This window comes from Paralichthys olivaceus, chromosome 14, assembly GCF_024713975.1.
Source record: "Paralichthys olivaceus isolate ysfri-2021 chromosome 14, ASM2471397v2, whole genome shotgun sequence".
In the NCBI taxonomy this organism is placed as follows: Eukaryota; Metazoa; Chordata; class Actinopteri; order Pleuronectiformes; family Paralichthyidae; genus Paralichthys; species Paralichthys olivaceus.
The window spans coordinates 9,235,188-9,246,517 of NC_091106.1; the positions used below are offsets into that span (position 1 = coordinate 9,235,188).

At 45.8% G+C, this 11,330-nt stretch overlaps 1 protein-coding gene across 3 annotated transcripts; it reads left to right on the forward strand.

Moving 5' to 3' along the window:
- Positions 1-1,154: 1,154 nt before the first annotated feature.
- ism1 (isthmin 1) lies at positions 1,155-11,218 on the forward strand. Of its 3 annotated transcripts, none has more exons than XM_020087553.2 (6): positions 1,155-1,582; positions 7,066-7,266; positions 8,114-8,381; positions 9,905-10,048; positions 10,158-10,247; positions 10,551-11,218. In XM_020087553.2, exons 1-6 carry the CDS (start codon positions 1,445-1,447, stop codon positions 11,066-11,068), a joined length of 1,359 nt encoding a protein of 452 aa, XP_019943112.2. In that variant the 5' UTR covers positions 1,155-1,444; the 3' UTR covers positions 11,069-11,218. The 3 variants fall into 3 exon arrangements, with proteins under 3 accessions (XP_019943112.2, XP_019943103.2, XP_069395225.1); XM_020087544.2 differs by having other exon boundaries at positions 1,214-1,582; positions 7,063-7,266; XM_069539124.1 differs by lacking the exons at positions 1,155-1,582; positions 7,066-7,266 and adding an exon at positions 7,784-7,993.
- Positions 11,219-11,330: the final 112 nt, after the last annotated feature.

The following is an 11,330-nucleotide window of genomic DNA, read 5'->3' on the forward strand; positions in this document are numbered from 1 at the left end:
AGCAGCATCCCTGCTTGGTGCATAATTTGACACTGCAGCGATCTGCCCTTTGAAGAGGGGGCAACAATAAAAACCAAAGTCTCACGAGGGCTTAATCACATTAGGCACCATTTGTCTTGCTTTAGTGAAGTGTCACAGCACCTTCCGCACACTGAGTGTTTTGGTCACAGACATGGGACAAGGCTGCCGCTGCTGTACACACGTCAACAGGAGAGGCGGACCTCCTGGAACGCGCCTCCGGGTAACTTCCTGTGCGCACAGTGCGCCTGAGGGGACCACCAAGGCTCGTTGAGGATGTGCCTGGAGTCCTTATTGAGTTTAGTTGCATAATGTAACATAACGTGTAAGGATGACTTGATTTCCATTAGTGATCTAATGCTTGTTAAAATAGGGGAATCATGTCTCCCTGAGATATTTAATACTTTCAAACGATCATGTCGTTTTCATCATTTGACTTTAAAATGACTTTAATGTGGAAATGGAGCATTACAAACTTTTGGAGTGTTTCTCACAACTTCAAGAGCAGCGAGGCGGACTCCAGCAGTTCAGGGGAGGACGGGGGGGGGGGGGGGGGGCGAAAGAGTTAACCAGGGGGAGGGCGCTGGTACAGGGGGCGTGTGGTATAAAACCACCTCAAGAGCGCACAACAAGAGCAGCGTGTGTGTCTTCTCGTGGGTCGGTGTGGTTTGACTGGTTTCCTCCTGCAGGACTTTTTGATTTCGGTGCGCTCTCAGTCACCAGCAGAATGGATGAATACCGTTTTTGAAACACAACTCCACCGTGAAGTGAGATCCTTGTTTTTTTTATTTGTTCTATTACCTGCACTTTGTTTCCCTCTGAAGTTGAATCTCAGTCTAAAAGCGCTCTGGTTGGATGGTGCAGAATGTGGACGGCAACACAAGACGTGCGTAAAGCGCCTGAAGTGGACGCGAGGAAGTGCCAAGTGTGGGGCTGCTGAGAATGTGGCGGGGACACCACGGGGCGACTGGGCTGCAACTTTCCTGAGCTTGGAGAGGTTTTTTGGGCGCAACAAGAGCGGAACGTGTCCATGCTGTGCGTAAAGGTCCCGCACCATTCAGCTGCAGTTGGCAAATCAGCGCATGAAGTCATGTCATCTTTGGCTTTAAATTAAACCACGTGAATAATCAATAGAAGAGGACAACTCCACATTTATGACACAGTTTAGAAAGAAAATCCACTGGATCACATTTAACCCATCAATCCTCACTCAGGTTATCTGACTCCCCCCGCTCCGATCCAGTTCCCTTCTTTCTTTCTTTTTTTTTTTTTCCTTTTTGCAATTCTGATTCCCGAAGTGGCTCCGAAGTGGTGTTGCGGCTCCTCGTCCCCGGCGGATCCGGAGATCGGAGTCTCTGCACCGGGAGGAGGCGGAGCCGGAGCTCCGGCACCAGCGCACGCTCCCAAGAGCGGCCGCGTCAAGAGGATGGTGCGTCTGGCGGCGGAACTGCTGCTGCTCCTGGGACTCCTTCTCCTCACCTTGCACATCACGGTGCTGCGGAGCAGTCCGCTGCCGCAGGGAAATGTCACTCTGAGCCTGGATCAGGACACAGCACTTACAGAGGTGAGTCAGGGAAACACACCCGTACTGAGGTGACCTGAGGGGGTCTCATTTGGTCACAGATGAGTTTGATAAAAGTGTTCACAGGAGCCATTGGCCCGGGTAACTTAAGTCCACCATTCCTGCCAGCCTGTGGGGATTGATGACATACACGGATGTGGTCTCCCTGGGGTGTCCCCCGGGGGGAATGGCAGGGAGCCGGCAGAGGGTTGGAAGATGAGGCGGGGTCAGAGATCAGCCCCCTTATACCAGACACACCTCCCTATTGTTGGGGGGGTTAATGCTATAGCTGCAGGCACTTCTCTGTCATCATTGGCTCATCACTGTCATCCAAGTGCTCACTTGAAGAGCCCTGCCTGTGTGCACCCCCCCACCCCCCCACTCTGACCACTACCACACATTTCCTATAGACAATAAATCAAATCAATAAAAATATAATTTCCGATCTGTGTTCCAGTTGAGAATGTGTCCCAAAAGAAATGAACAAGGGAGACATTTGTCAACATGACACCACTTAAGACAGCTTTAATAGTTTAACTGCCCATTTTAACATCAGCAGAAAGCACACAGACTCCAGCAGAGCCCCACATCCTGACCTGAGGGTTAAGACGGGTGTGGGATCAACAGGCTCTTTTAGAGCGTGTTAAGCACATCCTTCAGCTGCTTTCTGATGTATATTTAGCAAGCTACTGAAATACTGTCTTCATTTCCCTCTGTGATGAATGGGTATTTATATCAACTGGAATGGCGTCCCTTCATAAATGTTTTATTGGGGCTTGGGGGGTGGGGGGGAATGAATGGAAAGAATTTTTAACTCGACAGAGGATGACGATGGTAATTTCTCTTAACTCCACTGTGGCTGCTTTCGCTGTCCATTGACCTGCAGCGAGCCTGTGTCCGGTCGGATATCAGGACATGCAGAGCTGAGGAAATATTCCAGGAATTCATCAAATGTCTGTCACACAGCCAAACGCTGGACGGGACTGGCAGCCAGAGAAGCAGGAGGCAGCTTCTCCTGAGGAATATTTACAGTCCTAAGAAATACCGAACACATTCCACCCATTCCAACCTCACTTTTGTCATAAGTTCACAATTACATAGAGATCCTGGCTTGTGATGAAAGGACCCGACGTTGCCCACCACCCATGCCCCATGTCGAGGCAGGCGCTGAATCTTTTTCCTTTTTTTTTTTCTTTCTATGAGTGGACATGCTTCGCTGCTCCGCCATTGAGCACGGTGATGTCATCTTTCAGTCATGGCTTGTCACGGCCCAGGGGGTGTATTGTCATCCCAAGGTGTCATATTCAAAATAGCATTCACAGAAACACAAACACAAAAGAAAGGATGCGGCTCCGTGCACCTGCAGTGGGCAGAGGAGACTCTCTGATCTACAGCACAGGAGTGGAAGTTCATCCTCTATAGTCAGTGTGACGTCAGACAAGAACACACAACTATTCAAATTAGATGTGATTAGTAATGCGGTGAATGATAAATCATGCTTTTGCACTTTTCAACATTTCTCTTAAACAGTCCCCCACGTTACGTCTTTGTTAGATGGTGTAAATGAACACATACATTCAGCCAGTGTGAGGCGTGTGACAGGGGAAGGATAGTTTTCTCCTCCACCTACAGAAGTGCAGCGCTGAAAAGCATCTGGCACAATGTGCACTGCCTTCATTTCCTGCCAGCATCCCCGGGGGGAAGGACCCCTGAGTTGCTCCCAATTGAAAAAGGAGTCATGCCCCTTTAAGCAGCCCTCACAAAGTGAAAAGGGGGGTAAGCGGGAAAAGAAGAGCAGATACTGTGAGGAGGGAGGGGGGGGCTGGCTTGTGTATGCAAGTGTTCATTCATGGCTTTTTGAGAGAGTGGGGGGGTGACATCCTGGGAGGCCCCAGATGAACTGAGGGATGGCGTGTCACTTTTGATCTCCAAATTAAAGCGTGCTCGTCGTTGAGGAAGAGCTCAGATGAGTGATGGGGACTGTAAAGCAGCCGCCATCAAAGAGGAACTCGACTGATTGTTTTAACATTTAAATGAGTTACAATTGGAGTTTTTCAGACGGGACAGAAAGGGATGTTTATGTCGACATTATCAGGAACCAACTTTACTCAACCGCCATTCCTTTCTGATGAGTAATCCCTGCATCCCCTGTGCATTCTTTCCATTATGTCCGACTCAACTCGATGTCCTCAATCACTCTGCTTGAGGCAAAACCAAAAAGTCAGTAATGGACGTATAAAACATCACACGCGCTTCTAAACTCCCAGATAGAAACACAGATTATTGAATTTTTAGCAATCAAGGGAAAAAAATCACAATTTTACTATTTGCAATTTGGCTCAAGACTTCATGTGTTTATTTTAGGCTGATATTTTTCTGTTTTAGCAAAACTTTGGTATATTTACTACAGTGAGAAAATAAACACATTAAAGAAAGTGAGAGAATAGCATGTGAGCTATTATAAAATTCCTTTGGCATCCATTGTATTTGAGTGGCTGAAATCTATTAGACATAATATATTGAATAGAAATTTTTCTTTGAGGAAATAAAACTTAAGTTCAGTCAAAGGTTCTTTGTAGATGATTCTCTATTATAGACCAGAGAAATCATTTCTAATGAAATAAAAGCTTCTAACTCACCCACATGTGGCTGTTATGGGCAGATGTTACATTTTGGGTTTCGGGCAAGTAAAGGAAAAAGCAATATGGCACGTTACAAAGTGAAAACTGGTGATTGAATTGTCTCTTTCAGTTTTTTGCAAACCTTTATGAATGTGATAAAACATTATCTTAGTTCATTCTGTCTCAGTTTGTAACCTGTGTGGCCGTTTACAGAGAACTGTCTATCAGACAGCACAACAGGAAATATACCTCAATATCTGAGTTTGGTGGGATGTGTTTTTAACATGAAACTCACAACAAATACAAGGTTTAGAGGTTTAAAGAAAATCTTCAAAATCAGTTAGATTTAATGTTGCTTTCCTAATTTTCTAGTTTCATCCCCGAAGCAGTTAAATATCAAATTATTATCCCCCTGCCATATTCAATACATTATTTTAAAATTGAACTCTTGTGCTCACAAATGAACAAATTCCCCATATTTACCGGCGGACTTCATCTTCCACTCTGATTGAAATATCATCACAAAGCACCGCCCCGGGATTAATCGGAACACTTTGAAGTTTGACTTTGAATAAACCAAATTTGTGTCAGGATTAGATTATCAGCCCGCCATGTGTAATACAGCATAATATGACTCAACATAACATTCAGTTGGGATTAGTTGGATAATGGGGGATTAATCTGGAAAATACTGTGACTGGGTTTCCTGACAACAGCGCACACTCTGAACCGATTGCTGCAGCATCTGCTTTGCTTTTAATAGACCAACTCGTGGAGAAAGTAGGAAATCGTTGCTCAATAACAGTGAATTTTGTTTTGGTTTTTAATCAGTAGCCAGAGCATCATTGGATGAATTTCCTTAAATGTCAGCTGTTATAGATGAAAACACATGCCAGTCTTGTAAAGGCCAAACAAGAGAAACGCTCTGTGTTCAGTGGCTGTGAAATGTGTTGTACTTACAGTGGATTGAAATCACTGTTTGCAGTTTCAATATCATGAAGTAGTCAAGTCCAGACTTGAGAGCAACTTCTGTGGCCTTTAATTAAATATAATTCAGTGAAAGAAGATATAATCCACCTAGAGGAGGAGATCAACCACATTTATTTACTCCATTTACAAGTGCACGTTTTTGTACGAACACATTAACACTGTCACTGAAGCTGTAAGTGTTGTGTCGAGGCTTCTCCGTCACTGAAGCTCAATTACAGCCACCGAGTGACTTCTGAGGGCAGGGAACTTGAAAGACGGGGTTATCACATGGTCATCTCAAAGCCAAAGTGCTTGCCATAGAACTATAGGGGTCGCGTGATGTTCAGATTGACGGATAGTGTGGCTGAAATGATCTTTCCTCTGACCTCTCAGTCATTATCATGCGGTTGCGGAAAAGATATTTGCGGTTTTGATTGGGATTTGTTTTCATCCCTTAAATTTGATGATTTTTAAACATAAATTCCCATTAAAAAAACTCATTCTTTTATCTACAGCGACCTCCTCTTTATTTGGTGGCCACAGATAAAATACAAAACCGTCTGCTCCTCTTCCTGAAAATTATGGGCAATTGTGTAATCATAATTATCGCGGCCGTTCACATAAGATGTAATGTGAATGTTTTTAAAATTCTTTGCAATGCATCATGTTATCACATTAACTCCATCTGGTCTCTGGGGTAGTAAAAAGTTAAATCCTAAATGGACAGGGAGGTCTTTCTGTGCAGCCCCCCCCCCCCGTTCAAGTTACATTGTACATTTATAATCCTTCCTCCCGTGCTGCGCTGCCCCATTTACAGCGCCTATATTGTCCCAGAGTGCACCTTGGCTGGACACAAACAGCTCCACTGGGGGCTTTTATGCCCACCACAATGTGGCTGAGCTGACACTTTGCCTGTGACTGGCCACCGCAACTGTACAGCACTGCTGCCATATTCTCAGGCCTCAGCCCGGCCACAAAAACACTATGGAGGGAGAAAAGAGGGGACATGAAAAAGAAAACAAGGAACATGATTGATGGTTTTGTTTGATCTTATTTTCTGCCACCCCAGAGCGGATGATTGCTGACTACTTATGTCTACGTGTCCAATTGAGGAGTAATTGTTCCTTCTGTGCATACCTGACAGGGGACATATGGCTTAACTGTCCTTTTGGGACAAATGAACGACCCCCCGCTCCCCTGTCAGAAGACCGAATGTTTTTCTGTCAAAAAGAAGTCAGATGTAATTATTTTGCAATGTTTGCTTTGGTTTCTCTGCGCAAGAAAAGCATCAATCTTGCAGAGCCTTTTTTTTTTCTCCCAGCCAGCCAGCACCAGAACATGCTATATATGCCCACATCATATTCCTATGGTAAAGCAGCAGCAGTTAAAAACGGAAAAATATAAATACACTGTGGTGCTCGCTCTGAATGCAGCCTCGACATGCATTATATTTTGGAAAATGCAGACACAAGTCAAGGCCACGTCTGTCCCACAGTTTCAGTGGCTCCGTCTTTCTGGGTCCCAGAACTTGACTGTCTGACAGAAAAGAAAGAACTTAAGAGATCGGTCTAATGTTGCTTGGTGGAAGGATGCGGTGTCATTCAGAATAGAACCCATTAAAGTTTGGGGATCCAGGAATTTTTTCCACTTTAACATGGGGCTTTTTTTTTACGTTTTCACAAATTCCCCAGGGAATAATCCATGTATCTTGATGAAAAAAATCAGTACACTGAATGGGACTGATAACTATGAGTGTGTGGATGGTGCTGCTTATTTGAATTTAAGGGGACTGGTGGAGTTATGATCTTTACTGAGTGCCATTTTAGTTTCATAGGCATTCTGATAAGCACAAACCAATGATGAATGAATATTATTTTTCCTTCTTCTCGTCAGCAGAACAACATAAACGTAAAAAGCAGTTCCACGGCACATCTAGCTCCTGAAGACCGGCGGTCTGGTCCAGAACACCGGTTGGCCCTGCCCTGGGCACAAGGCAGCAACGTACACAGGGACGGCCCTGGCACTTTCATCCTAGATCTGCACAATTTCCCTGACCTCTCCAAAGCCGACATCAATGGACAGAATCCCAACATACAGGTGATCATGTGTGTCTGTGCACCTGCCAGTCTGCTTTGATGCTTTTCACTCACTTGTAAGACATGGCTACTCAAGCACACAGGACAGGAAGAGCAAACAGGAAGAGAGAGAATAGTTTGGTGCACATCACTACCCCCTTTTTCTCCCACCCCTTCCTCCTTTCCCTGTCTTCTTTCACACCTCCTGGCTCACAGTGAAGCCTTAGATACATACTGAGGTTTCACGTCCATCATAATGGCAGCTAAAAGGCAGATGCTAACCACCAATGCCTTACTACTGGTATGTGCAGGAAGTCTGATGACAGCTTATGTAAATGTGTGGCAAGCCCTTGCTCATAAGTCCCTTGGTGGTGCAGATGGCCGAGGGAACCGATGCCATATTTGAATCATTCTCCTGTCTAATCCAGTGAGGGGGTCTTTCCATCTATGAGAGCATCACTGCTAAATCCGAGCATGAACAAAGTGTATTAACATCTCAAGATGTGGGAAGAGAGCGGAGCAACCAATTGAGCAAGGGCGTGAGGCTGTGGAAGAAGGGGGGGGTTGTCTTTGATCCCAGGATTCATCTGGCTTTCATGGTCTGGAGGAGGCCGAGTAGCCCTTTGAACTTTGTGTTTAGGTGGAGAGGGGCCGAGAGGTGGGAGGGTGGCTGTGGGGCAGGGGTGGTGGTCCCCCCTCATCTGGGAGGCACATGTGTTAGGCCCGAAAGGGGGAAGGGGGTTAATATTGTGCGTAGGGGTATCAAAAAGTGTCACCTCACAGAAACCAACTGACCAATTCTGCCCTTAAAATTATATTTAAGTATCTTCTTTGATGATAATAAAATTGACTTCTGATCTTAAATACAGGTGACCATTGAAGTGGTGGATGGACTGGAGGGCCATGAGCCAGAGAAAGGCCTCCGCAAGGAAAGCAAACCCAACTGGGCTTCTCCTAACTGGAGAAACTGGTGGCCTCGTACTTCGTCGTCCTCTTCCACTACTACTACACATCAAACAGAGGAGCATGATCGCTCCTACGGGAGTAACAGCGAGGACAGCAACTTCCTCAGGCCGCCGGCAGACTGGGACAGGAGAGGAGGCACCGGGGGAGGAAGCAAAGCTCAAGCTGAATATGGTGAGAGTGGCAGGAGGGTGTGTTCCGCATTTGCAAGGAAATGAGTGCACAATGCGTAACGCGGAATATTTAACAGGACCCACACGCCCTTATTTGAGCCCTGGTCGTTTCCACAGATGGTCATAGTCCGATGTGGAATCTGTAATTTGCAGATTTGCTGATTTAAGCTGTCACCATAATAAGTGCACTCATCCCAGGCGAGCCTTTGGGAGCCCCTGATTGAAGCCTTTAACACTCTTTTATGAGACGGATTCCTCTGTGGTGTGGAGCAAGCTACGTGACACAGTTTAGACGCATTGCGACATCAAAGTTCAGCGGCAGGAGTGGGGCCAGAAGTCCTGTTAGGCTGCCACACTGTTCTCACAACACTCTCCAAACGTAAGCCCATAGATAAATCTGCTGTGGAAGAATTTACACTCACTGTCATACAGTGTTCGTCCGGCCCGTGTTGTAGCATGCCCAAACCAGCATGGTCGAACAGGAATGCATGTGCTGTGGAAAATATCATTTTATCCACTTGCACTTGCACTCTAGCGGTTAGGAAGGCGATTTTATAATCTTTTTTTTGCCCATGTTTCATGTTCCTGACTTATCACTGCGGGCAGCTCTCATTCATCCTTTATTTCATACCACACTAATGGACAAGGAAATATTTTATCATCATTACTGTCTTGGTTTTAAACCGAATAGTCATAATTGTGGACAGGCAGTGAGTGTCATCCATCACAGGCCCTCCATGATGCATTCAGTTGTGGGCTGAGGGAAGGTTATTAGCAAGTTTTCTTGACCAGCTCCTTGGCTGTAATAAGCCATGAAAGGGGGACAGGGGCAGTGCTACACAACTATCTGGCTTGTATTCATATAAAATGTTTATAATGAGGGGCAGATGGCAGTAGGGGAGGAGGGGGGTACTTCCAAACCAACATGCCCTCATATATTCTTCTCATTGATGGAGCGCTGCTTTCAAGATGCGCGTGTCTGCGTGTGGTGGCAATGGGTGACGATGGCGGTTGGGTGAGGTGGTCAGACAGCCTAGTGTTTCCATGTATAACCAATTACAGTGGTCTGCTCACAGATAATTGGAGTTAAAGAGGATTTCTCGCCATTTCACTTCCCATTTTCAAACCAATGAATCACACTCAGGACTGGATGTTGGTGGGATACTCCAGCGGCGCTGAAAGTTTTCTATTTGTAAATTGCCTCCTGCTGGATCCGCAGTAGCTTTATTGGAATTTGCAAAATGCTTTCCTGTTACTTAACTTACAGAACACACATACTGTGCTCTTTGCCTTGGACTCAACAACTATGTGTCTATATGTGTGCGGGTATGTGTGTGTATGCAGACTTGCATGGTATCTGCTTTGAGGGACAAAGTCAAAGAGAACTTTGAGCCCTCCTACTTCCCCTTTCATATACCCCCCCCACTTATTATTAGTGAGGCATGCTAATAGGCCTCAGTAAGTTAAGCATGTGGCCTGCATCAGAGCTGTGGATCTCTCTCTCACCCCCTCTCTCTGATCTAGACTATATGGATGGAGAGGGTGACTGGAGTAACTGGTCAGCGTGCAGTGTAACCTGCGGAAACGGCAACCAGAAGAGGACCAGGTCATGCGGTTATGCCTGCACGGCCACAGAATCCAGGACTTGCGACATGCCCAACTGTCCAGGTAAAGTCTTGATATATATATCACAAAGCAAAACAATACTCAGCAGTAAAATAGCCATATGTGTAGTTTTCATCTTTTCACCTTTCACTGTTAATTCATCACTTTAAAGGTATCGAGGATGCCTTCAAGACAGCAGCGACTGAAGTCAGCCTGTTAGCTGGAACAGATGAGTTCAATGCCACAGAACTCTTTGGTGTCGGTAAGAATCTGCCTACTCTTGTCTTCTTGCAGACGATCCTTCATTCAGATGTTTTTACACTATCAAAGGTCGTTTATCCATCTGGCAGCAGAGTTTCCCGCACACATTTAGCATTCCTCATGCTGCTCGGGCTGTGGTTCATTACTGTGCAGAGATGAAAATGAGCAACAGGGCAGGAGGAGCACAGTGTGCCGCTGTCCACTCTGTCTTTATCTGTCTGCTCTTGTGTCTTCATTTCATACATTACGCTGGTCAGTGTTGGGAAGGAGACGTAGCATTTAATAGTGTCTTTGTTTCTTCCAGACACAGACAGCTGTGAGCGATGGATGAACTGCAAGAGCGAATTCCTGAAGAAGTACATGACCAAGGTGGCAAATGACCTTCCCAGCTGCCCTTGCTCTTACCCAACTGAGGTGGCATACAGCACAGCGGACGTACACGACGCCCCCACCCGCAAAGATTTCCGTTGGAAAGACGCAAGCGGGCCGAAAGAGAAACTGGAGATCTACAAACCCACTGCGCGTTACTGCATACGTTCCATGCTGACGCTGGAGTCCACCACGCTGGCCGCGCAGCACTGCTGCTACGATGACAACATGAAGCTCATCACTCGTGGGAAAGGGGCCGGCACGCCCAACCTCATTAGCACAGAGTTCTCAGCTGACCTGCACTATAAGGTGGACATCCTGCCCTGGATCATCTGCAAAGGGGACTGGAGCCGCTACAACCAGGCCAGGCCGCCAAACAATGGGCAGAAATGTCCCGACAACCCTCAGGATGAGGACTACTACAAACAGTTTGAAGAAGCAAGGGAATTCTAACTCAAACAGAGTGAAAGGAAAAAAGAACACTGCTCAAATATTCAGCTAAAATGGGGCTAAATAACAAATGAACTTTTAGGCTCTAAGGAACATAACTTCACTGCTCTGATGAACCAAGAGGAATAAAAACCCTTACTTTGTCACAAGGAACTTTTCTTGACTTAACCAAAACAGGCACAAAATAATGCTTTGTTTTTAATCTTTTTTTAAGAAAGTATGTAAGAAAGTAATTGTGTTGCCAATTATAACTCAGTCAGATTTG

Excerpts from the sequence above, each read along its gene's own strand:
- ism1 (XM_020087544.2), top strand. The coding sequence starts at position 1,445 with ATGGTGCGTCTGGCGGCGGAACTGCTGCTGCTCCTGGGACTCCTTCTC. Across the intron at positions 1,583-7,062 it reads AGGACACAGCACTTACAGAG|CAGAACAACATAAACGTAAA; the intron begins GTGAGTCAGGGA and ends TCTTCTCGTCAG. Across the intron at positions 7,267-8,113 it reads GACAGAATCCCAACATACAG|GTGACCATTGAAGTGGTGGA; the intron begins GTGATCATGTGT and ends TCTTAAATACAG.